This window comes from Gnatocerus cornutus, chromosome 3, assembly GCF_029298725.1.
Source record: "Gnatocerus cornutus isolate USDA-ARS CGAHR chromosome 3, icGnaCorn1.1, whole genome shotgun sequence".
NCBI lineage: Eukaryota > Metazoa > Arthropoda > Insecta > Coleoptera > Tenebrionidae > Gnatocerus > Gnatocerus cornutus.
Window position 1 is genome coordinate 19,345,738 of NC_142235.1, and position 22,051 is coordinate 19,367,788.

Genomic DNA, 22,051 nt, shown 5'->3' on the forward strand with positions numbered 1-22,051 from the left:
CGTGGAGTTTTGTTGACGCCACTTGAAATTCTTGAGGTTTGTTGGCAAATTCTTTAAATTCGCCGGTGTTGGTTTTGTCACCAACCGAAAGTCCCTAGCCGCCTAGTGATTTTCTTTCTATTGTTTACGTTGAATGTTTGTTTTAATTTTAAATTTATAAATCGCTTTTTAAACAAATCTTGATGGTAATAGATGGAACTCTTCGTTTTCCGTGAACTTTCGGGTTTGATAACCTCCTCAGATGCCGGACAGTGTCAATAAATTTGAAGTTTTTGTGAGCACCAGCAGCGCAAAAAACGCGAAATTTTGTGTGTTCAAAAAACAGAGGTGACCCTCCCGATGTGGCAAAACCATCAAAACCGCCCCAACAACCGTAAGTCTGTGTGATTCACCCAAATTCAAAGTCAACTTGTTACTTTCCACCGTTTGACATAAGTGACCGTTACAGAATAAAAAATGGTCAGAGGGAAAAAGTCCCGGAAGAAGACACTCGTAGAGAAAGAAGACGATGACACCCTCGTCCCCGATGGAGTCACCACCGAATACGCACCCTCCACCCCACAGGAGACTTTCGAGCGCACCAAGTCGCGTTCGAGCATCAAAAGCACCCCCGTGAACACCAAAAGGGCGAGTAAAGGGCGCAGGAGGAGCAGCATCAACCGGACGCTGAATGTGACGAATTTGAATATTCTTTTTGATTCGAGTTCCATCACGCAGGGCACGCCGCCCCCGCTGGAGGAGAAGATGGGGGTTTTCACCCCGAAAACCAACGGGAGCTGCCAGACCTTACAGGGGAGTATTGTGGAGACGCCGAAACTCAGCCACTCGTCGGTGTTTGAGGAGTTTGTCAAATCTCCAGAGGTTTCCAAAAGTAAAACTCATTATGTTGATTCTAATGTTAATATAAATCCGTACGCTCGTAATAGTGAAGTTAGGTTCCTCAACAAAGACCCGAGTATGAGCGAACTTTCATTTTTCACTCCACAGTTGTTTAATTTGAAGTTGGCGTCGACACCCATCGAAAAAATTGCAACGAAAATCATGAAGGATTCGCCAATCAGAGAGAGTCCTAACAACGTCAAAAACACAAATGTTGAGGCCGTCAAAGTAGAGAAAATTTCCAATTTTGCCTTTAAGTCTACACCACCAACAGACACCACGGATAAGCCAAACAGAATTCATTTACATCGCAGTCACACTGTTACCCCCAAGACACGGAATTTCACGATTATCCACAACTACTCCCCCAAGTCTCACAACGGTTATCAAACTTTTTCAACAGCGCAAGAGAATGGAATTGCGATCATCTTCAACAGGCTGAAGAAGTTGAGTCGCACATCGGTGAAGTGGACGTCGAAGATTGTCGACTGGTGCAACTATCTAGGCCTCATTTTGAAGAAAGTGAGTATGAAGTTGATGCCCAACCTCTTGTAATTGTTAAATTTCCAAGAGCTTGTCCTCCATCACGAGCGTCTATCGGGCAGAATCGAGCACCGAAAGCGTCGCCGTCGTCTGCAAATGCTCTGATTACGAGCGCCTCAAGCAAGAATCTCTAGAGTGCATAGAGCTTCTTCGTGCCGAAATACGCCAAGCGAAACAAGCACAGCGTGTGCAGAAAGACTCTGACGAGCGCATCGAACTCCTCCAAGCCCAAATCCAGGAGGTGAAGGACGCGCAAGAACGAAACTACCACTTGCTGTTGGAGGAATTCACGAAAATTCGACAGGAGCTACGGGGGGAGGATCTCAAAAAAACTGAGAAAGTCGCAGTTCCGGCATGTACCGCACCTCCACCTCCGCCGCCGCCGCCGCCGCCTCCACCACCTCCTCCTCCTTTAATTCCGATCAAACTCACTCCAAAGCTGAAAAAAGCGAACAAAAGCAATAAGGAGAATTCCCGCCCCATTATCTCTCTGGACGATATTTTAAAAGTTAAATTGAAGAAAACTGCAGTAAGGGAGGTTTACTTTTGGTGTAATTTTTTGACGGTAATTTTCCAGGACCGGCCGGTGAATACGCGGCGACAGTCCCAGCAGCCTGTGGTAACAACGGAAATTTTGCAACAAGTGAAGTTGAAGCCGTCTTCCCGCCCCCAGACGCCCGTGAATGAGGTGCTGTCGACGAGCCCCCATTCTTCTTTAGTTAGGATTCTGACTGAGCCGTCCGTATGCAAAGTTAAAAGGCTTAAGAGAGTCGGGGGGTATAGTTTTGATGATGTTTACAGGCGCCAGTCGACGAAAGTGGGAAGAGAGCGGATGTTCAATTGAAGGGATTGTGTTAAACGTGATGGTATATTTTATTAATTGTAATGCTTTTTATATGTGGAATTTTAATTAACAATTTATCAAAGTTATAGGGGCGGGGCGGTGCTCCGTTGATTTGTTTTAACCTATCAAGATACTCTATTTTATATTTACGACGTGTCACATCATGTAACGACAATTAATTGTGATATTAAAAATGTTTTTATTTTAATTGATTTATTTCATTGACCCTATGTAATAAGTAGGCTCTGCATGTTTTTACTGTAGCCAAATACCGAGTTGATAGATAGTTTCGATAGTCTATACCTTTAAAAATAACATACAAAAATTTCAAATAAATATTTTAAACGGTTTTTGAGTTATAGCCATTAGTATAATAAACTATGACAACTATTAACTATAATAAAATTATCTTTAAACGCGTTTTTCTCGAAACTACATTTTTCAACTTTACTGCAGTTGTAACTCAAAGACAAATCATCCGATCGTCTTGTTTTTTTTTTGTTTTATTTTGTATAACTTGTTCTGTACGATAAACCTCCAGTTTTTTGATCGTATAAAAATAGTTATTTGTGTTCCAAGGCCAAAAAGTGGTTTTTTTTGGCCGAGCCATTTTTTAATGCCCGAGGCCAAAAAGTAGGCGAGGGCAAAATGGCACTTTTCAGCCGTGGCACACAAGATTTTTTAGACGACATCGTTAAATTTACAAGTTTTATTTATGATTTATTGATTTAATCATTTATATCAACTGACTAATTGTAAATATTTATGAATTCTTCAGAAAAGTTCATATTTTCTTTATTTACATTTGCAGTTTCGGCATTGTAGCTTCACAATTTATATGAATTAGGTTTGATGTTCATTTTCAATAATTCAACACGCCTATGTTGCATTTTACAGCAGTTTGTCGATTTGATTTTACCCAAATAATTATAAAATTGGGGGTAATGTCGGTATCTTGATGTAATATGCAAAACTATGGATAGATGGCGCCACCATAGATCGGCCAAAAATGTTTACGTCCAGAAAAGGCTTACTTTTAGCCCGCTTTTGAGCCCTAAAAATTCCATTATCAGTTCAAGTTAATTTAAGTTAAAACTGATGGAGCGGTGCCAACTGACCCTCTAAAGTCTAAAGTTTTATTTAGGGAAAAAATATAAAAAATGAGGACTAAAATGAACTAAAGAATCCACGACTCATAGGAAGCTGTCCAAAAGGCCACCGCTGTCCACGAGGGAAATTTAGCAACAAACTCTTTAAAATCGTCAGAACTTTTCCCTGGTTCAAACAGAAACTGCGAAGATACCGCAAACTCCATGACAGGTCCGGAATGAGAGTTTGGAATCTGAAATTGAAACGTCAACAGGGCTACCACCCCATTTCCAACTCCCAAGCCTCTCTCTAAATGGATTCCTTACCTGAAAGTCCATGGAAAAATTGAAAGGAACACTTTCCAGTCCATGCGCGAAATAGACAAAGTAAGTGTTCCTTCCATTCCACTTTGGACCTTCCATAGGCCTCTTACTTTCCAAACTCCACTCGGTCAATTCAACCCCTTGAACTGGAGATATCATCACGGCCATTTGTGCAGAACCTTGAATGTGCACCCCGAATCTAACTCTTCCACCTGGAGGTTCTTCTTTGGTAACCTCCACGTTAGTAGTCCTATAAAAATTGGGTTCCGGTCCTGGTATCCAATGAGTCTTCCAGTAAAACGTTAGCGCGGAAACTAAATACGGCATTCCACAGTATAAGTGGTCAATACAGTCTTTATCCACTGACTGGGCTAAGGTAGCCTCCGGTACGTGTTCTTCCACTGAACGAAGACTGTTGGAGTCCATATCGACAACCCAATAACCAGTTTTTTCGGTGGTATTAAACCCATCGTGGAAAGTCCGCTTAGTGTGCTAAAAACTCTCTTTAACTTGTGAAGTCTCCTTGGTTTACTCACCGAAATCATATACCGCTGGGGCGCCAAGTTCTTCGGATCATCAGAGTACGCAAAACCGAACGGTGTTAGAAACAAAACTGCCACGGACACCAAAAAGACAGTTATTGTCAATAATAAAATCTTTTTATACTCATGAACCAGGAGGATTAACGGTACGATGAAACTCGAAAGAAATAAGAATAAAACGGTGGTGATAACAGCAACTAGAACTTCTCCGTGGTTTCCTGCCCCAATGCGCCCCATGGTTGGGATAAATAAATACAAGAGAGCTAAAGTCCAATAGCTGCATTGTACGAATGGATAAAACATGATGCAAATGTATGTAATCAACCACTTCCTGTCTGTAATTAGAGTCAGAACTAAAAATTTTTGGTGGTGAATTCACCTTTGCGTGGGGATGAAACTGGTTGTAAAATGTTTCTAATGGACGCGAAGAGCGTCCAAATTAACGCTGCTAAGAAGAAGTGGGTGCCAGTGATTAAACCTAAGACTAGAATCGTCGACCAGAGTAACTGAGTTGCGTCGTGGTAGAACTGGAAGGATCTCCATGGGGGTAATTTGGTCTGAAAATTGAAGGTTATTAACGTTCGGGACTCAGAGGGCCGATTCCACCAACTAGCGTTTAACTGTAGCTTAATTTAACTTGTGATTTTAAACTTAGTTTTGTTTGTTCTATTTCTCCAAGGAAATCGAAGTTGCCCTAAGCCGAGATTTATAAAACTGCGATCAAGACAAAAGGAACACTGGCAATGCTGCAAATTATTGTCACTATGACAGACTATTACGTCTTGTATCTTGAGAAACACGTTCTGGTGATCAAACGCAAGGAAAATTCATCTTTTAACAGTCAGTATTGGTAGATCTTGTGATAAAAGTGATTAAAGAAGAAGCACCAAAGAATGAAGATTTCTGAAGAAAATACAGTCTTCGGCGTTCTGTAGAGTTTCTTTTTTTTGTAGAACGCCTGGAATAGGCTTCAGAGAAACTCGCGACACCATTCGCGCGAGTTCTTGCTTATGTGTTCACACTGTTTGCAATTGACAAAAAAAAAAGAATTTTGAATGTTTCAATCTGAAATTAACAAAAAAACGAAATTTCTAAAATTTTAAGGAAAAATCTACAAAACCACCAGTTTTTATCAAAAACAATTTAAATCTGCAAAATTTTTAGAGAAATCCGCTTATTTCGATGCTAAACGACGATTTCTCGCTGATTTTCGCCGTTTTCTAGCTTGGATTCGAAAAGAAGAGCTCGAAATCTGCAAAACCACCAGATTTTATCAAAATTCCACGGCTAAATCGAAAAAAATCACGTTTCCTTCCAAATTGACAAAAATCTAAAATCTAAAATCAATTTTAATGAAAAATCAAATCACCTTTCAAATTGACAAAAAAAGTGAATTTTGAACATTTCAATATGAAATCACTAAAAAAACTAAATTTTTAAAACTTTAATCAAAAATCAAGTCACTTTCCAAATTGACAAAAAAAAACAATTTTGAACGTTTCAATCTGAAATTAACAAAAAGCGAATTTCTAAAATCTTAAGGAAAAATCTACAAAACCATCAGTTTTTATCAAAAACAATTGAAATCTGCACAAAATCAGCAAATTTTCAGAGAAATCCGCTTATTTCAATGCTAAACGACGATTTCTCTCTGATTCTCGTCGTTTTCTAGCTTGGATTCGCAAAGAAGAGCTCGAAATCTGCAAAACCACCAGTTTTTATCAAATTTCCACGGCTGAATCGAAAAAAATTAAGTTACCTTCCAAATTGACAAAAAAATGAATTTTGAACGTTTCAATCTAAAATTACTGAAAAAGCAAAATTTCCAAAATTTTAAGAAAAAATCAAGTCACCTTTGAAATGACAAAGTGAATTTTGAACGTTTTAATCCAAAAGTACCAAAAAAGTGAAATTTCTAAAATTTAAAGAAAAAATCAAGTCACCTATAAAATGCCAAAAAAAGTGAATTTTGAACGTTTCAATCTGAAATTGACAAAAAGGCGGAATTTCTAAAATATTAATGAAAAATCTACAAAACTACCAGTTTCAATTCACTCTCATTCTTACCACAATCGCCAAAAATCACCTCTTTCTCTCTGAATTATGATCAAAATACAAATGTCAAAAATTGACAATTCATTAATTTCAGTTTTAGCTCGTTAACTGGTTGAAATTGAACAGTTACTTGCTGAACGTAGATTAGTACTAAACTCAGTTTAAAAATGTTGGTAAAATCATATTTCATGTTGATATACGTTTAAGGGGTGAAATCGGCCCTTAAATTTGTTTACTTTTAGGTCGTCTTTAGAGTGGAGGATGAGTGTCGTCATGTAGACGAAGAGCGCCGGAACGGCGTAGAGGAAGAGAATCCACCATGGACGTGCATACCAACTCATGGTTTTGTCCATCAGAGTTAAAACGAAGGCTATTGAAATGGTGGCGCCTATTGAAGTCACCCAAATTGCGAGAATGGTGATGGTGCAACTGAAGAGATTTTTGTAATATTGCTTCGTTTCCACGTCTTTTGTAAAAAACAGGTCATTTATTGGAAGAGTCGGATTAAACTTACCATGTCTTTCCCGCTTAAGATGGATTGTTAAAAATGATGCTAATAAGACGATGAAACTGAAGGCCTTCGCAGTGTTTACTGGCGTCCTCAAAATAAACACTCCTAAAACATCAAAAAAGAGCAACTCTCCCCTTTTGTATTCTTCCCCTCCGGATAAATATCCACTTTTAACAATCCCTTTAGCCAACGCTAAAATATTATCCCCAGTCCTTTGCAACGACCCCATTGGAACCTGCTCGATGGTATCAAATTTGGTATGGTACACATACCCATTAGCCGCCCAGGCGAAATCCACCCCGGACACATTCCCAAAGTCTCTAAAAATCCGATAATCCGTATCCGCCGGGATTAATCCACTTTGAAAGATTTCTTTAGCCGCGGACGACGCGTACGGATATGGCACTTCCTTAGAGTAAATATCCAAAATCCAGGGATGGTGGGGTCCTGCTTGAAAAAGGAATTCCCGGCCGCCGGCGCCACACGCTTCTAAATTAATAAAAGCGCGGACTTGTTTGGCCCATTTGTGTTGGGTGATGAAGCCGTGACTTGCCGGGAGGAAGTTTTCTTCGCCGCCGTTAAAGAGGAAGATGATGCTGTGGGGGAATGACTCGGGGGAGTGGGAGAGGACGCGGAGGATTTCTAGCATCACGGCGCAGCCGGCGCCGTCATCACTGGCTCCTGGAAACAAATAGGAGTATAATAAATAAATATAGTATTTTGTGCACCACAGTCGAAACATAGAAAGAACTTAGTGCCTTTTTTTTAGATTGAGGAAGCATTGAGTAAACTTAACACACGAAATTTTCCAGCAACTTATGAAATTTATCTTCTGTAAAGTCTTTTTCATAGTACTTATTTTCTTCAAGAACTTCTTCTAGTTTTTGAGAGTCTTTAAAAGAACAGGATGGATTTTATGTATATTTTTGTTGAAATCGTACAATTTAGACTCATTTACCTAAGATTCAGGTAAGATGAACAGCGGCAATTATCACATGCTGTTGGAACATAAAACTTAACTTTTTCACGCAAAATTAAAACTAGAACTCTTACCACCTTTAAAACAATTACTGTTCACTAGTTTATTTAAATATAAAAATTAATAAATGAAGACAGTTTTAATTGCCTTCTAAACTTCATTTTAGTCTTCATGCCTGTCTCACCCTAAAATGACGGTTTCAAATCAGTTTTTGGCCAATGCTTCGTTTATTTATTCAGCAAACTCAACAAATAACTGAGGTATGGCCAATCAAAGTTTTGAAAAGTTGATTTTTATTTTTCCTCATTTTTCCTAATTTTTAAAGTTAAATATCTCGGAAACTATTTGAGATATTGAGATGCGGTTTGCGCCATTCTTTTTCTCGGCTCATTTTACGTTAGAAAATGTTCTCAAAAGCCCAAAATTCGATAGTCGATTTTTCGCAAAAAAAAATTCCGACTCAATCGATGAAAATTTTTCAATTTTTTTAATATTGGTCATAACTCGTTAACTATTTGTCCGATTGATCTCAAATTTGGCCAGGAGATAGATTTTGAGCTCCTCTTTCAACTGATGTATAATTCAAAGCTATTAAACGTCGTTTACATTTTGAAAACATTGATTGAAAATCACCCTAAAATGACGTTATTAAAACAGTTTTTGGCCAATGCCTCGTTTATTTATTAAGCAAACTCAACAAGTTTGGGTCTCATTTTACGCAGAATGTCACGCTGAATCCAAAAATATAAGAATTTTCAATTTTCGTCAACAAATAACTGAGTTATGGTCGTTTGAATTTTTGGGTTGTTGCCAGAGGGCCAAATTTTTGAAGGTTCAAAACAATTCGTGCTCGATATCGCGGAAACTATTTCACATATTAAGATGCAGTTTACGCCATCGTTTTTCTCGAGATTTTTTACATAAGAAATAGTTCTTTAATTTTTTTACAGTCGAAATTTGCAAATTTTCGCAAAAATTCATGACTAAAACTATGTCAAATTTTTGATATCGATATCTCGCTTATTTTTTTAGAGTAAACTGAAGTTATTACACATCAGTGTACGCAGAATTTTCGGCAGATTCCAAATCTGGCATTTAAATGCAGATCCGACAACAAATAACTGGTCGATCAAAGTTTCGGAAAGTTGATTTTCATTTTTCCTCATTTTTCGTAATTTTTAAAGTTAAATATCTCGGAAACTATTTGAGATATTGAGATGCGGTTTGCGCCATTCTTTTTCTCGGCTCATTTTACGTTAGAACATGTTCTCAAAAGCCTAAAATTCAATAATCGATTTTTCGCAAAAAAAAATTCCGACTCAATCGATGAAAATTAAGTGTGAAATGTCAACAAAAATATACAATATAATTATCAGGATCTTCAGGAACTATATCAAGTTCTTGAAGAAAATATACACAAAGAAATTCAATCTGGAGAAGATTACCTCCGCCGAAAAATGTCGATAAAATTAGAAGGTAAATTGTAAATTTCAAAAAAATCACTATCTTGAAAACGATTAGTTCGACGAAAAAAATTCTCAAGTTTTTTTTGTTGCAAATTTGATAAGGTACAATTTTTATAATAGGTGTTTTTGCCGTTGGAATCATCCATGACAAGATATTTGCAAAGAATAGTTTTCTTTTACATTTACCACCGCGTAACTTTTTTAGAAGCACACATATCGATGAAGACTTTTGACAATTTGTTTATAACAATAAAATGTCCACACAAAAAATCAGCTTTATGCAAATTATTCCGAGGATAATGTTTATTTTGCCTGCATTAAATGGGCAATAAATCATGCGTACTTTAAATAATAAAATCCCATTTCCGTCTATGAAAGATTCTAAAAAGAAAAAGAAAATTAACGAACCGCCGCACCATCGCAAATCGTTTTAGCAATTATGTTTACACGTGTTTAACACAATTAATAAACAATAAATCGATGAGGATTTTTGACTCTTTGTTTAGAAAAATAAAATAAAAATCTACACAAAAAATCAACCTTATGCAAATTATTCCAAGGTTCATATTTATTTTGCCCGAAGTATTATTTAACTTTTATTGACGCGTTGTGATGAAATCGATTTGACAGTTTAAGCTTTTGTGTAAACATTTTAGATAGCAATAACGAGTTCACCGGTTGGTAAATAAAAATAATTCTTATCTATATTCAAAAGGCAACGTGTATGAGTGAGTCAGAAGAACTAAAATACATTAAAACCTATTTTTATCACCAATTCTCCGATTTTTATTACTTACCCGGACTATCAACGGCGGAATCAAAATGACAGTTTATTAGAAGACTATGGCCCGCCGCCCCCGTTGAGGTTTTCCCCCTAAACCGAACAACAACATTCTGCAGATTTCTATACACGTTCGTCAAACCATCCAGAAATCCCAGATTAAAATCGCCACTGGTTTTCTGCACATCTATTTCGATAATGTGGTTCTCATGAGCATTCTTTATCACGTTTTCTATTTCGGAGGTCAATAATTGCACAGCTTGCACTTCGTTGACGTAACTTCCTGCAATTCGAGGTCCAAGTTCTGTGAGATTTCTTAAGAAAATGTGTGCTCTTTCGGCGATGAATCTGTTGGGATTGTTTGGTTCGTCGGACAGTTTTAATCCTTCAGGTAAACGTTTTTCGACGGCAACAACAGCTAGGAATGTTAGGAGTAAAAAAAGGAAAACTCCCAGAAAATGTCTGTGATGAAGTGGAGGAACGGCTCGCAATTTTTTGTCGTCGAAATCAAAAGGGGTGTATCTTGAGGAGGGTGCAAGTCTCACACGATTACGCAAATTCTGTAAACATTCGTTATTAATTATAACAGTAATTTGAATTTTACGGACTTGCCATCTTTGCGTGCTACAAAAAATTATTTCATTTGTTATTTACATTTAATTATTAAAGTTGTATTAATTTTTGATTCAATTAAGAACTAACACGTGCTACAAAAAAGATACTGAACACCATTTCACCGAGCAAGTGTATTTGAAGGACTATAGATTTCGTATTTTCCGATTAGATAGATACACCGGGCTTATCTTATCAGTTTTTGGAATACGCTATATAAAGTGAAATATGTAAATAAAAAATAAAACAAAAAAATATTTTTTCTCCAAACGTCACAAAAAGTCACTATTTTTTAGTCCTTTTTAGACAGTAAAGTAGGCAATTTTGTTATAAGTAATGAAAAGCGCTCGTTGACATGGAAACACTTTTGCTGCTCACTCATTGTCGGTCGTGGAACTGAACTTAACGTTTGGAGAAAAAGTAGTATTTGTTATTTGGCCGAAAAGTGGCTTTACTGTCTCGCAATTTTGCGTACGCTCGGCTACGCTACGCTTCGCCTCGCTACTGCAATACTAGTAGAATAATAGCTGTTTTTGTTACAAGTACATAAAACACAGTTTTTGCGGACTAATCGTTGCCGTTTACAAACAACTTTTTTTGTTAAAGCTACCAAAAATACATTAATAAAAATAACATAAAATAAAATAAACAGAAAAAAATGACCATTTTTTGCATAAAATGCAGAATCCTAAAAATTGTATTAGATTTGTTTATAAACCTAATAATTTATTTAAACTGTTTAATTGTATTGAACACTATGCTTTATTAGTAGTCATGGCAACTTTTTGGAACTGAATCAGAAAAAACTCACTTTACAGACTTAAATGAGTCCGTAAAATAGCAATTTTTGGAAGCGTATACTAAATTTGATTTTTTTAAACCACGTCAGTAAAGTCGCTTTATCAAACTAGTCCAATAAAGTATCACAATAAAGAATCACCAAAAAGTGCCATTTTGCCCTCGCCTTACTTTCTGGCCTTGGCACACTAATAGCTGTTATTGCCGATCATCTAGAAAGCGATATAATTTACGGAAGTAAACATTCACTTTATGTACTAATAGAATAATAGCTGTTTTTGTTACAAGTACATAAAATACAGTTTTGCGGCCTATTCGTTGCCGAATAACAGATGCGTCCGCAAAAACTTTTACAAACAACTTTTTTAATTAAAGCTCCCAAAAATACATTAATTGAAATAACATAAAATAAAATAAACAGAAAAAAATTGCATACATTTTTGCATAAACTGCAGAAGCCTAAAAATTGTTGTAGATTGACTTATAATCCTAATAATTTATTCATACTGATGTACCTTGTTTAATTGTATTGCTTTATTAGCAATATTACAATATTATTTATTGTCATGCCAACTTTTTAGAACTGAATACGAAAAAACTCACTTTACAGACTTAAATGAGTCCGTAAAATATGTAGCAATTTTTTGGAGCGTATACTAAATTTGTTTTTTCTAAACCACGTCTGTGAAGTCGCTTTATCGAACTAGTCCAATAAAGAATCACCAAAAAGTGCCATTTTGTCCTCGCGTCACTTTTTGGCCTTGGTACACTAATTATTATCTAACTAACTATTATCGACGACCATCTAGAAAGCAATGCGATTTACGGAAGTAAAAATTCACTTTATTGTACTGGTAGAATAATAGCTGTTTTTGTTACAAGTACATAAAACACAGTTTTTGCGGACTAATCGTTGCCTAATAACAGATGCGTCCGCAAAAGCTTTTACAAACAGCTATTTGGGATTGAATCCGAAAAAACTCACTTTACAGACTTAAATGAGCCCGTAAAATATTTATTTTTGAGAGCATATACTAAAATTTTGTTTTTCTAAACCATGTCAGCAAAATGTCTATATCAAACTCGTCCAATAATGAATCACTTTACTGACTTGGTATTTAAATTAGTATTCGTACAAACAATTTTATTTTCTGTGAGCACGAAAATTTATCTCCACGGTGATTATTCTCGCAATAAAAGCAGCAAATAGTAGTTGCAGCAATTCTCATATCATTTTTATTGATACTGATATTATTTACTCGCAGACGTTATAAAACGCAGCCATAAATTTAATACTTTTCAGTTCACTATAAATCGTGTGCAAACAAACCCGACGTACTAAACTCCTCCAAAATAAACAAAAATGAAGCTAATAGTGACACTGCTACTGTGTGCAAATGCAGCTTTAAGTAATCAAAAAAGTGCGTATGAAAGCGCCTTTAGATCTCCTCGCATTATTGGGGGCGAAACCGCTCGGGCTGGTCAGTTTCCATTTTCCGCCGCCATTTATAAAAGCACCTCTGATGGAAACTTCTTTTGTGGTGGTGCTCTTATCCATCGCCAGTTTGTTTTAACAGCTGGGCAATGTGTCGATGGGTATAAAAGTAGTTAATTGAATTTTCTTCTCATTAAAAATTGATTTTAGTGCGATTGTATTTACGATTTATTTGGGGACGAACAATCTCAAAACGCCAGACTCAACAAGTGTTAAAGTAGCCACGGATGACTATGTGCTCCACCCCGATTTCAATCCTCTAACTTTAGAAAATGATATTGCTTTGATTAAGTTGAGGATGGAGATTGAATTGTCGAGTATGAAAAATCGAATTTTTTAAAGAATTTCGAGAGAATTGGTAATATTTTAGGCTATATTAGAACTATTGATTTACCATTTGGTAATTCAATTTCTGGATCGCTTGAAGCAATAGGATGGGGGCAGACTAGTGACGGTACGATGCAGACGTCTCGTTATAATTTCCAATAATTTTGATTGTTCATAGAAACTGCGGATCTTGCGGATGAACTAAATTATGTCTCTGTCTACAGTATGGCAAACAGTAAATGTCAAGAGACGTATGGAAATCAGATTACTGACAACATGATTTGTGTTATTGGAAAATTCAATGAAGGAGCTTGCACAGTAAGCTGATTGCCTTTGTGGAAAAATTGATTTTTTCCTGATTATATTTATAGGGAGACAGTGGGAGTCCTTTGGTGATGTTAATAAAAGGTGTTATGCGTAAACATTTTGCCATTGCAAGCTTTGTTAGTCCGAGAGGATGTGAAAGTACAGATCCGTCTGGTTATACAAGAGTTTATCCCTACATTGATTGGATTAACAGTGTTATTAATGGATAAATGCTTTATAAATAATCCCTTTAATTTTACAAGACAGTAAGTATCTTAGATATTGTTTTATGGAACAGATTAAAAATGATCAATAAACAAGTCTTATGTTAACGTAGTTTTATTTCAGCTTAGATTGATATCTTGTTTATTATTGGTACTCATTTTAAGCAAAATTTCAGGGAGAATCCAGAACTGGGCGATAAATTCACGTACATCAATAATTAACTGAATTAGAAGCGATTAAAGTCGCGTATTTACTAAGCAATATTAAAATATTGTGCTCATTTTACGCAGAATTTTACGAACAATCCAAAATGGTAAGACTCGTTAAAATTGGCCCACAAATAACTGAGTTATGAGCAATCAAAGTTTCGGATATTGAATTTTGAGTTGGAAATTTTTCAAAGATGAATATCTCCGAAACTACGGAAGATTTTGAGAAACGGTTTATACCATCGGTTTTCTCGGGTCATTTTATTTTAGAATCCGCCCTCAGAAGTGGAAAATTCGATGGTCAATTTTTTGGCCAAAAAAATTTTGCGACTCAATCGATGAAAAATTTTCAATTTTTCGTTTCTTGATTGCCTCTCGTATTAATATTTTGAAAATTTGACATTGCAAACACAATTTTTATAATGAACGTGTTGCGTGTGAGCAACATTTTATACATATGGACTTTTGTGTCGTTAAAAATTTAACGTTGGAATTTGACTTATTTATAAACAACGACATTTTTAAACAAACAGTTTTTAAGATGCCCCTTTGGTATTGTTCCTAAAATTTTTTACAAAAAGTTCTGTTTTTGTGAAAGATAATCAAATCTACACATTTACATGTGCGTGTGTGTTATCTAATCTTTAATTAATAGACCAGTTTTAATTATATTTTTTTTATTTTTCGTGCCAGTATTCTTTTGATAAGCAACTTCATCGTGGTCGTTAGCCATAGCTCTTAAATAAAAATCTAATGTGAAAATGCATTTTGTACTAATTACAACATAACATTATTATTTAATAATTTATTTAATAAATTATTTATTCGACGAAGAAAATGGCTCACTTGAATTGCTCAATCAAATTAAATTTCATGTTTTATCTGAATATAAAAATTCATTCATCAATAATTAAAGTAACTTCAAATTTCATCTCATACATGTGATTTCTTTGTTATCAAAGATTTATCAAATGCATCAAATTTGATGTAATTGCATTTTAAGAATTCAACAAAATTCATCTTATTTCGTAACATTTATTAAATATCCTCGAAATCAACTGTCAAAGTGAATCGAAAAGCACTCTGTTAAATTTAAAGGATGGCCTCGGCTTGCCTTTAAAATAAGCAGTTTTTTAACGTACTTTGGTTAAAATTTTAACGGACTTCGGTGATACAGAATAGGAATTTCACTTTAAGGGACCTTTAAAATTTTAACACGCCTTTAAATTTAACAGACTCGATACAGAATAGCCCCTAATGTCTCTTAAGGCGGCGATTTACCCAGAGCATTCTAGGTTTGCTGTGTCGTTTCTCTGCTGTAATCTTATAGTGTTACACACACACATCCATGCCTTTCACGAAATTCAAGGACAGGGTGATGCTTTCGGACACAACGGCAGTACACTAACCATTTCAGACTCGGCAAACGAAGCGTTTTTAGCATAGCATTTTATTAGTTGGACTACAGCTCAGAAAGAGTAGACATTGAAGACAGCGATATAGAAAAAATAATGATAAAAAATAATAATATAAAAATATAAACAAAAAATATAAAAGCAACAACAAACCAATTATTTAATAAAACAAAAAACAAACAAACATAAAAGTAGCCGAAATTATTAAAACAAAGGCATTCCTTTGTCGCAACGCGAATTAGTAATGTTCCAAACTGCAGTGAAACCTGTATAAAAAGGAATTGCAATCCGATGTTTACGTTTGAGCAATTTCTCGTTTTATACAATTTTTTTGAAAGCATTGACTTGTCTTCCGCAGTTTTTGGCGGAGTAAGTGAACCCGTTTTTTGCCCCCTATATTTTGACGCCCACCTACAATTGAATTGTTATAAAATTAAAGAACAAAAAAGCATAAAAAAAACTGCGTTATCAGTCCGCTTGTAAAACACTTTTTTATTAATGGCCATTCTAAACTGATTTACGGTGGTGTTTAAAACTATTAAGTTTAACATAAAGTAAAACATTTTGGGAATTTACAAAAATTTTATTCAAAAAAATCATTAACAGGTTATGAAATTAAATACACATAATTTAACCGGTTAGAACGCATAAACTTTTCTAGATAATTTTTTCCGTAAACGCATTTTGATTTTCGCCTTTTTCCGCCCTTAATTTGGCCAGCCGTTCGATATCTCTAAACAAATCCACTTTCATTTCCGCAACGAGATTTTTTTACTAAAACCTTATCACAACTTTTTGTCATAAAAACGCCTGATCAGCTGTAATTTAATTAAAAACGCTCAGTTTGTTGTGAATTTTCATAGTGTCAAAGTTATCAGATCGTTCTTAAAGTGCAGAAGATGGTACAAAATGGTTTATACCAACGTGGAATACACGAATATGGTGCTTCTCTATATGTCGGATTTTTTTTTATTAAGAAAAATTGTTGCATCTGGTGAGTTCTCTTACTAGTTTAATTTTGTGTACTCATTTCCATAATACCCTGTATAAGAATTAGGAAATTACATATTAATCTCATTATTGGAATCAGTTGTGTTTCGCCTTTTGATAAAGACGGTCGTTTTGGTGATTTGTGCTAACAGAGTGCTGCTCTGAGAAAATATCTTGCAAGGTAAATAAGTACCCTATATTATTCAAGAGTTTTCAATTCAGCGAAACGTTAGGCGCGTTTGATCGTCTATTTTTTCAGTTCGTTGGCGTTGACAAAAGCAGTTTAATATACAGAGGATTTATGCTTAGTAATAATCGGAATTTAAAGGAAGTTAGATACATTTAAACTTTTTTGTTCTGTGTTTGACTGTTAAATACAATGAACAAAATTAGAAGGTTGCTCAAAGAATTTTCATTTAGACGAAAACATTTCTTAAAATTAATCACCCACTATTAATTTTGCGATTTAAATTTTATTTGAAAGCACATATGCAAATCAACTTTATAATCGTGTTCTGTACTAGAAATTCTGTTTTCTTTGCTTGGATCTTTTGTAAAAATTTCCATAGTCGTCTCACGCCACCGTGCTGAAATTCACTTAGGTCTCATGTATTCATTTCATCCTTCAATTACGTAATTAGTTGAAGGTTAGGCAAATTGAGCAGTACGGCACCATCGACGAACAATTCGTTTTTTTGGCAAAAAAATAGTTTGATAGCAATACTGATAACTTCGCTCTTATTGTGCTCAATTTCAAGTTCAATCATATGAAAAAAGGCCACACTAAATAAACCTTCGTTAAAATATGCCTTGATTGATTTTCTTTCTGAAGGAAATATGACAAATTCGCCAAAAATCCTGATGTGACCCAGACGTCTTATTGCATACTTAACAAGGAATCAAAATCAGCGTCTCAGCGAAAATCAAATGATTAAATTTTGTTCCATAATGAAATCATTATTTATTATTTAGGCGTGTTCCGAGTTTTGTTTTAAAAATTCGAAATTTGGTTTAATCTGCAATTATTAAATATGATTATTGCAAGCAGTCTAAATACAAGTTTTTAATATAAGGGAACAGTTTAGACAAAAACTGCATTGCATTCGAATTGATTGGTTTTAATATTGCCGAAATGGTATTTTCCGCAAGTCTTGAAATGAAATGTTTTTTGATTATTTTTTGTTCGCTCAAGAAAAAGGTAGTTAGCAATTAGGAAATTATATAATAAATCTCATTATTAGAATCAGTTGTGTTTCGACTTTTGTTAAAGACGGTCGTTTCGTGCCGCTCTGAGAAAATATTTTGCAAGGTAAAGTACTACTAAGGTAATTTTAGTGCTACAGTTATGAAATTTCGGGAAATTACTAGTTTTTAATCAAATATTAACTCTGCCAAATTGCAAAATAAATTGTAAATCAAAAGACAAATAGAAATTTTTATTTTTAATGCTCAAATGCTTCACTAAAATTGATAACTCTTGTAATTTTAGTGAAATTTGAGGAATTACTACTTTAAGTCGTGTTTTACCACTAAAACTCGATTGTTTAAATTAGAATGTAAATCAATTTTGTGGACCTATGACCGATAAGAAATATGCGGTTTTCTCTATCGTTTTTCTAGCACTATTGTTGCTACTCTTTCATTATTAGATTGAAAATTTTCAAACTAATGTAAAGTTGCAAAATTTGTTTTGTCTACCCATCGTATATTTGGATTTATTTTGGAACTCTACCTTCTGAAAAATCGTTGTCATTCATTACCCTCGGTTATGGCATGGCAATAGCGCCACCTGATTAGGTACTTTTTGTTCGCTCAAGAAAAAAGTAATCGTTTTTGTTATAAGAAATTAGGAAATCACATATTAATTAAAACAGTTGTGTTTCGACTTCTGATAAAGACGGTCGTTTCAGAGATGTGTGCTACAGAGTGCTGTTCTGAGAAAATATTTTGTAAGGTAAAGTACTACCCTATATTCATTTATAGACATTTTGGAGAGTTTTTAATTCAGAGAATCGTTAGGCGCGTTTGATTTTTTTGACTCGTTTCTATTAACAAAAGCAGTTTACTATACAGAGTGGTTATGCTTAGTAATAATCGGGTTTTAAAGGACGTTAGATACATTTAAACTTTTTTTTCATTCAAATGTTTATCTAGGATCTGCGTTTAACTGTTGGATATGCTGAACAAACTTTGAACATGGCTCTCAGAATTTTGAAAATTTTCTATTTAGACGGAAACATTTTTTTTAAATTAGTCGCCCAATATTAATCTTGCAATTTTAAATTTATTTCAAGACTCAACTTTATAATCGCGCGAATGGGTAAGATTCATTTGACTGAAGTGTTACTAGAAATTCTGTTCTTTTTTTGGTTGGATTTTTCGTGAAAATTTCCATAGTGGTCTCACGCCACCGTGCTGAAATTCTTTTAGGTCTTACGTATTACATTTTTTCTGCAATTATGTAATTAGTTGAAGGGCAGACAAGTTGAGCGTTACCGAACCACCGACAACAATTAGGTTTTTTTTGATAGAAAAAGAGTTGAATAAGAACACTGGTAAATTCGCGAATATTCTGGTCGATTTCAAGTCCAATTAAACAAAAGAAAGATCACACTAATAAACCTTTGTTGAAATTTGCTTTTCGCTGAAAATCCTGGTGAGGTTCAAAACCACTTGCGTCCCAGCGAAAATTAAATGTTTAAATTTTATTGCATAGTGAAATCAACGCTTCATTATTAATTTTTTACGCGTGTTTGGAGTTTCGTTTAAAATCGACGTGCTTTAAAAATACGGAATTTTGTTTAATGTGTTATTATTAAATCTGATTATTGGAAAGCAGGCTAAACACAACAAGTTTTTATTGTAAGGAAACAGTTTTAACAAAAATTGTGTCGTATTTTTCGGTAAATTTCTGATTGATTAGTTTCAATATTTCCGACTTCTGAAGACGAGAGGCGAAGTAATAACGAATTGTCATCTTTAAAATGTAGCAATTCTCCGTACGTTTTAGTCTTGTTTTTTAATGCAGAATACGTAATTGATTGGAGCTGCATTGTTCGTAATTAGTAAAAAAGAAGGTTAGTTACAAATAGATTCGGAGTGATTTTTTTTTGAAAAAAAAAGAGTTAAATAATCGTTATCTAATAACGCTTGTAAAGCCATCATTTATTTAGTTGTGCTCTGAATTTTAAGTGAGAAAGACGTGCTACGGACTTTATTAATTAATTTTAGTGTGTTTTACTGATTTCCAGGACTTAAAGGTAGGACTTGTACAGTGGTTTAAAAGTAAGCGTGTTTTGTTTGTACATAAATATTTGATCTTTTTAATTAATACGTATTTATTTGTTGCAGATATCATCCTAACTTCGGAATTTTCACTCGAAATCGTGGAACATCTTGAAAAATGTAAGACGAAGGATTAGGGTAAGACAGTTTAGTTGCATCTTTCTAGTTCACTGTTCTTGTTGCATTTTTGCATCATTTCTTCATTTACCAATTTTATCTTTTTTATACTTTTCTTAGTCTCATGTCTCTTGAAATGAAATTCCTCCTTTCTATGACTTTTTTGCGTTTTGCCACCTGAACTTCAATTTCCTCTCTTTTTAATACTGGAAAACTCTGTTCAGTTCTTTTATACCAACACAACAATGAACTTCTATTTCCTCTCTTTCTTAATACTGGAAAAGTCTGTCCAATTCTTTTATACCAACACAACAATGAACTTTTATTTCCTCGCTTTTTAATACTGGAAAACTCTGTTCAGTTCTTTTATACCAACACAACCATGAACTTCAATTTCCTCTCTTTTTAATACTGGAAAATTCTGTCCAGTTCTTTTATACCAACACAACCATAAACTTCTATTTCCTCTCTTTTTAATACTGGAAAATTCTGTCCAGTTCTTTTATACCAACACAACCATGAACTTCTATTGCCTCTCTTTCTTAATACTGGAAAAGTCTGTCCAGTTCTTTTATACCAACACAACCAAGGGGAAACATGTAGGTAGACAAAATTGGGGAATTAGATATACACACATTTTGCGTGAGTTTATGGAAACATCCATGTATGTTCTGTATTCTGCACATAATTTAACATCACTACACTTGCTGCCACCTACTCTGTACACTTAAGCATACCAACACTAGTAAGGGGACCCACGTTCATCCACGTAGGTACACAAATTTAGGAAGTTAGGTACCTTTTGCGTGCGTCTATGGAAACATCCATGCATGTTCTGTAGCCGACACATTAGTTTGTCAAGTTACGGCAGTTACGGAGTCTTCTAAAGGCGTTCAGTTTGTGTGAGCTAATGATGCGACGGTGTCAATCCGATACCGACCAGCAGACGTCGGGTACGAATGACTTCATTTGCAGCTCTAAACTCTCAGAGCGCATTTAGTTGAAGCTGTATCTGCATATCTCCACGATTTGACTTTAGGGGGGGTGGATGAACCTTAAGGCGGGGGGAATTAGCTAGAAAGCCGAAGTAGAATGCCGGTCGCATCACATGCTAACCTAGAAACAGGGCCAATGTTAGTCATTCAATACCCCAGGCTCGGATTGTGTTATACCATAATGGTTGGAACGGAACTATTGAGGTATTTTGCTTTCATTTCTCCAACACTGGTTGGACAGTATTCATTTGACACCACCGAAAAACTGGCCTCGACTGGACAATTGGTAGCCGACAGACCTTAGTATGTGGGCGCGCGATGAACGAACATCATGTTGAGGGGGACGAGGACACTATAAGGACGGGAGTTTAGCTAGCTGTCGTTTGAAAGCACAACTGCCCTTCGAATCAAAATTTACCATAGCGTTCACAATAGGTTTAGAATGATTTTGTGTAATTTATTTTTCAAGACGGTTAGCTAGGAGTTGGTTTGAAAGTAAATGTCCGGTTAGTTTTGCTAGAAGGGTGGACACACTTTACGGGACACCTTGGTCAAGATGCTCACTCAGGGGATAAACTTTTGTTTCGTTAAACATGGTGGACTTCCGGGGGCCGAGTTCATTTTGAATCCACCAAGATCCCCTACGGTGTCTGTGTTCGCGAAAAAGGGGTGTATTTTGAGACCAAAAATGGGGGGAGAAACACCTGAATTTCATTCATTTTTTCTTGCCACTCTTTACACTTTTCAACTCCAACTTTGATGAGTCACTTTGCCCAACCACCCATTCATTCCCCATCTGAGCACTTTTTTTATTAAATTTTCCTCCATTAAACCATTTTACGACGTTTCTAATTTTGTCATTTTATCTATTTCAATGTTCTCCTTTTTTCTTATTAAAAAATAGGGGGAAAGTCACCCGAATTTCATTCATTTTTTCTTGCCACTTTACACTTTTCAACTCCAACTTGTGTCCTATTTGTTCAATCTTCGATGAGTCGCTCTGCCCAACCACCCATTCATTCGCCATCTGAACACTATTTTTATTAAATTTTCCTCCATTACACCTTTTTACGACGCTCCTAATTTTGTCATTTTATCTATTTCAATGTTTTCTTTTTTTCTTATTAAAAATGGGGAGAGAGTCACCCGAATTTCATTCATTCTTTCTTGCCACTTTACACTTTTCAACTCCAACTTGTGCCTTATTTGTTCAATCTTCGATGAGTCACTTTGGCCAACCACCCATTCATCTGAACACTATTTTT

General features: G+C 35.2%; 3 protein-coding genes across 5 annotated transcripts; 2 read left to right on the forward strand and 1 right to left on the reverse strand.

The window, feature by feature from the left end:
- Positions 1 to 24: 24 nt before the first annotated feature.
- On the forward strand, positions 25 to 2,474 carry LOC148177834 (uncharacterized). Of its 2 annotated transcripts, none has more exons than XM_088031747.1 (4): positions 25 to 373; positions 437 to 1,401; positions 1,451 to 1,951; positions 2,000 to 2,474. In XM_088031747.1, exons 2-4 carry the CDS (start codon positions 457 to 459, stop codon positions 2,264 to 2,266), a joined length of 1,713 nt encoding a protein of 570 aa, XP_087887873.1. In that variant the 5' UTR covers positions 25 to 373; positions 437 to 456; the 3' UTR covers positions 2,267 to 2,474. The 2 variants fall into 2 exon arrangements, with proteins under 2 accessions (XP_087887873.1, XP_087887872.1); XM_088031746.1 differs by having other exon boundaries at positions 26 to 373; positions 449 to 1,401.
- Positions 2,416 to 10,755, reverse strand: LOC148177835 (endoplasmic reticulum metallopeptidase 1-like). Of its 2 annotated transcripts, XM_088031745.1 has the most exons (8): positions 10,625 to 10,755; positions 10,029 to 10,572; positions 6,790 to 7,467; positions 6,512 to 6,741; positions 4,600 to 4,777; positions 4,215 to 4,555; positions 3,682 to 4,170; positions 2,416 to 3,608 (listed from the first exon to the last, which is right to left on the reverse strand). In XM_088031745.1, the coding sequence occupies exons 1-8, from the start codon at positions 10,625 to 10,627 to the stop codon at positions 3,444 to 3,446; spliced, it is 2,628 nt and encodes an 875-aa protein (XP_087887871.1). In that variant the 5' UTR covers positions 10,628 to 10,755; the 3' UTR covers positions 2,416 to 3,443. The 2 variants fall into 2 exon arrangements, with proteins under 2 accessions (XP_087887871.1, XP_087887870.1); XM_088031744.1 differs by having other exon boundaries at positions 6,512 to 7,467.
- Positions 10,756 to 12,479: 1,724 nt separating this feature from the next.
- On the forward strand, positions 12,480 to 13,780 carry LOC148177836 (brachyurin-like). Its single transcript, XM_088033409.1, has 8 exons — positions 12,480 to 12,575; positions 12,626 to 12,689; positions 12,726 to 12,831; positions 12,866 to 13,018; positions 13,068 to 13,234; positions 13,288 to 13,371; positions 13,423 to 13,562; positions 13,616 to 13,780. The coding sequence occupies exons 1-8, from the start codon at positions 12,480 to 12,482 to the stop codon at positions 13,778 to 13,780; spliced, it is 975 nt and encodes a 324-aa protein (XP_087889535.1).
- The last annotated feature ends 8,271 nt before the right edge of the window (positions 13,781 to 22,051 follow it).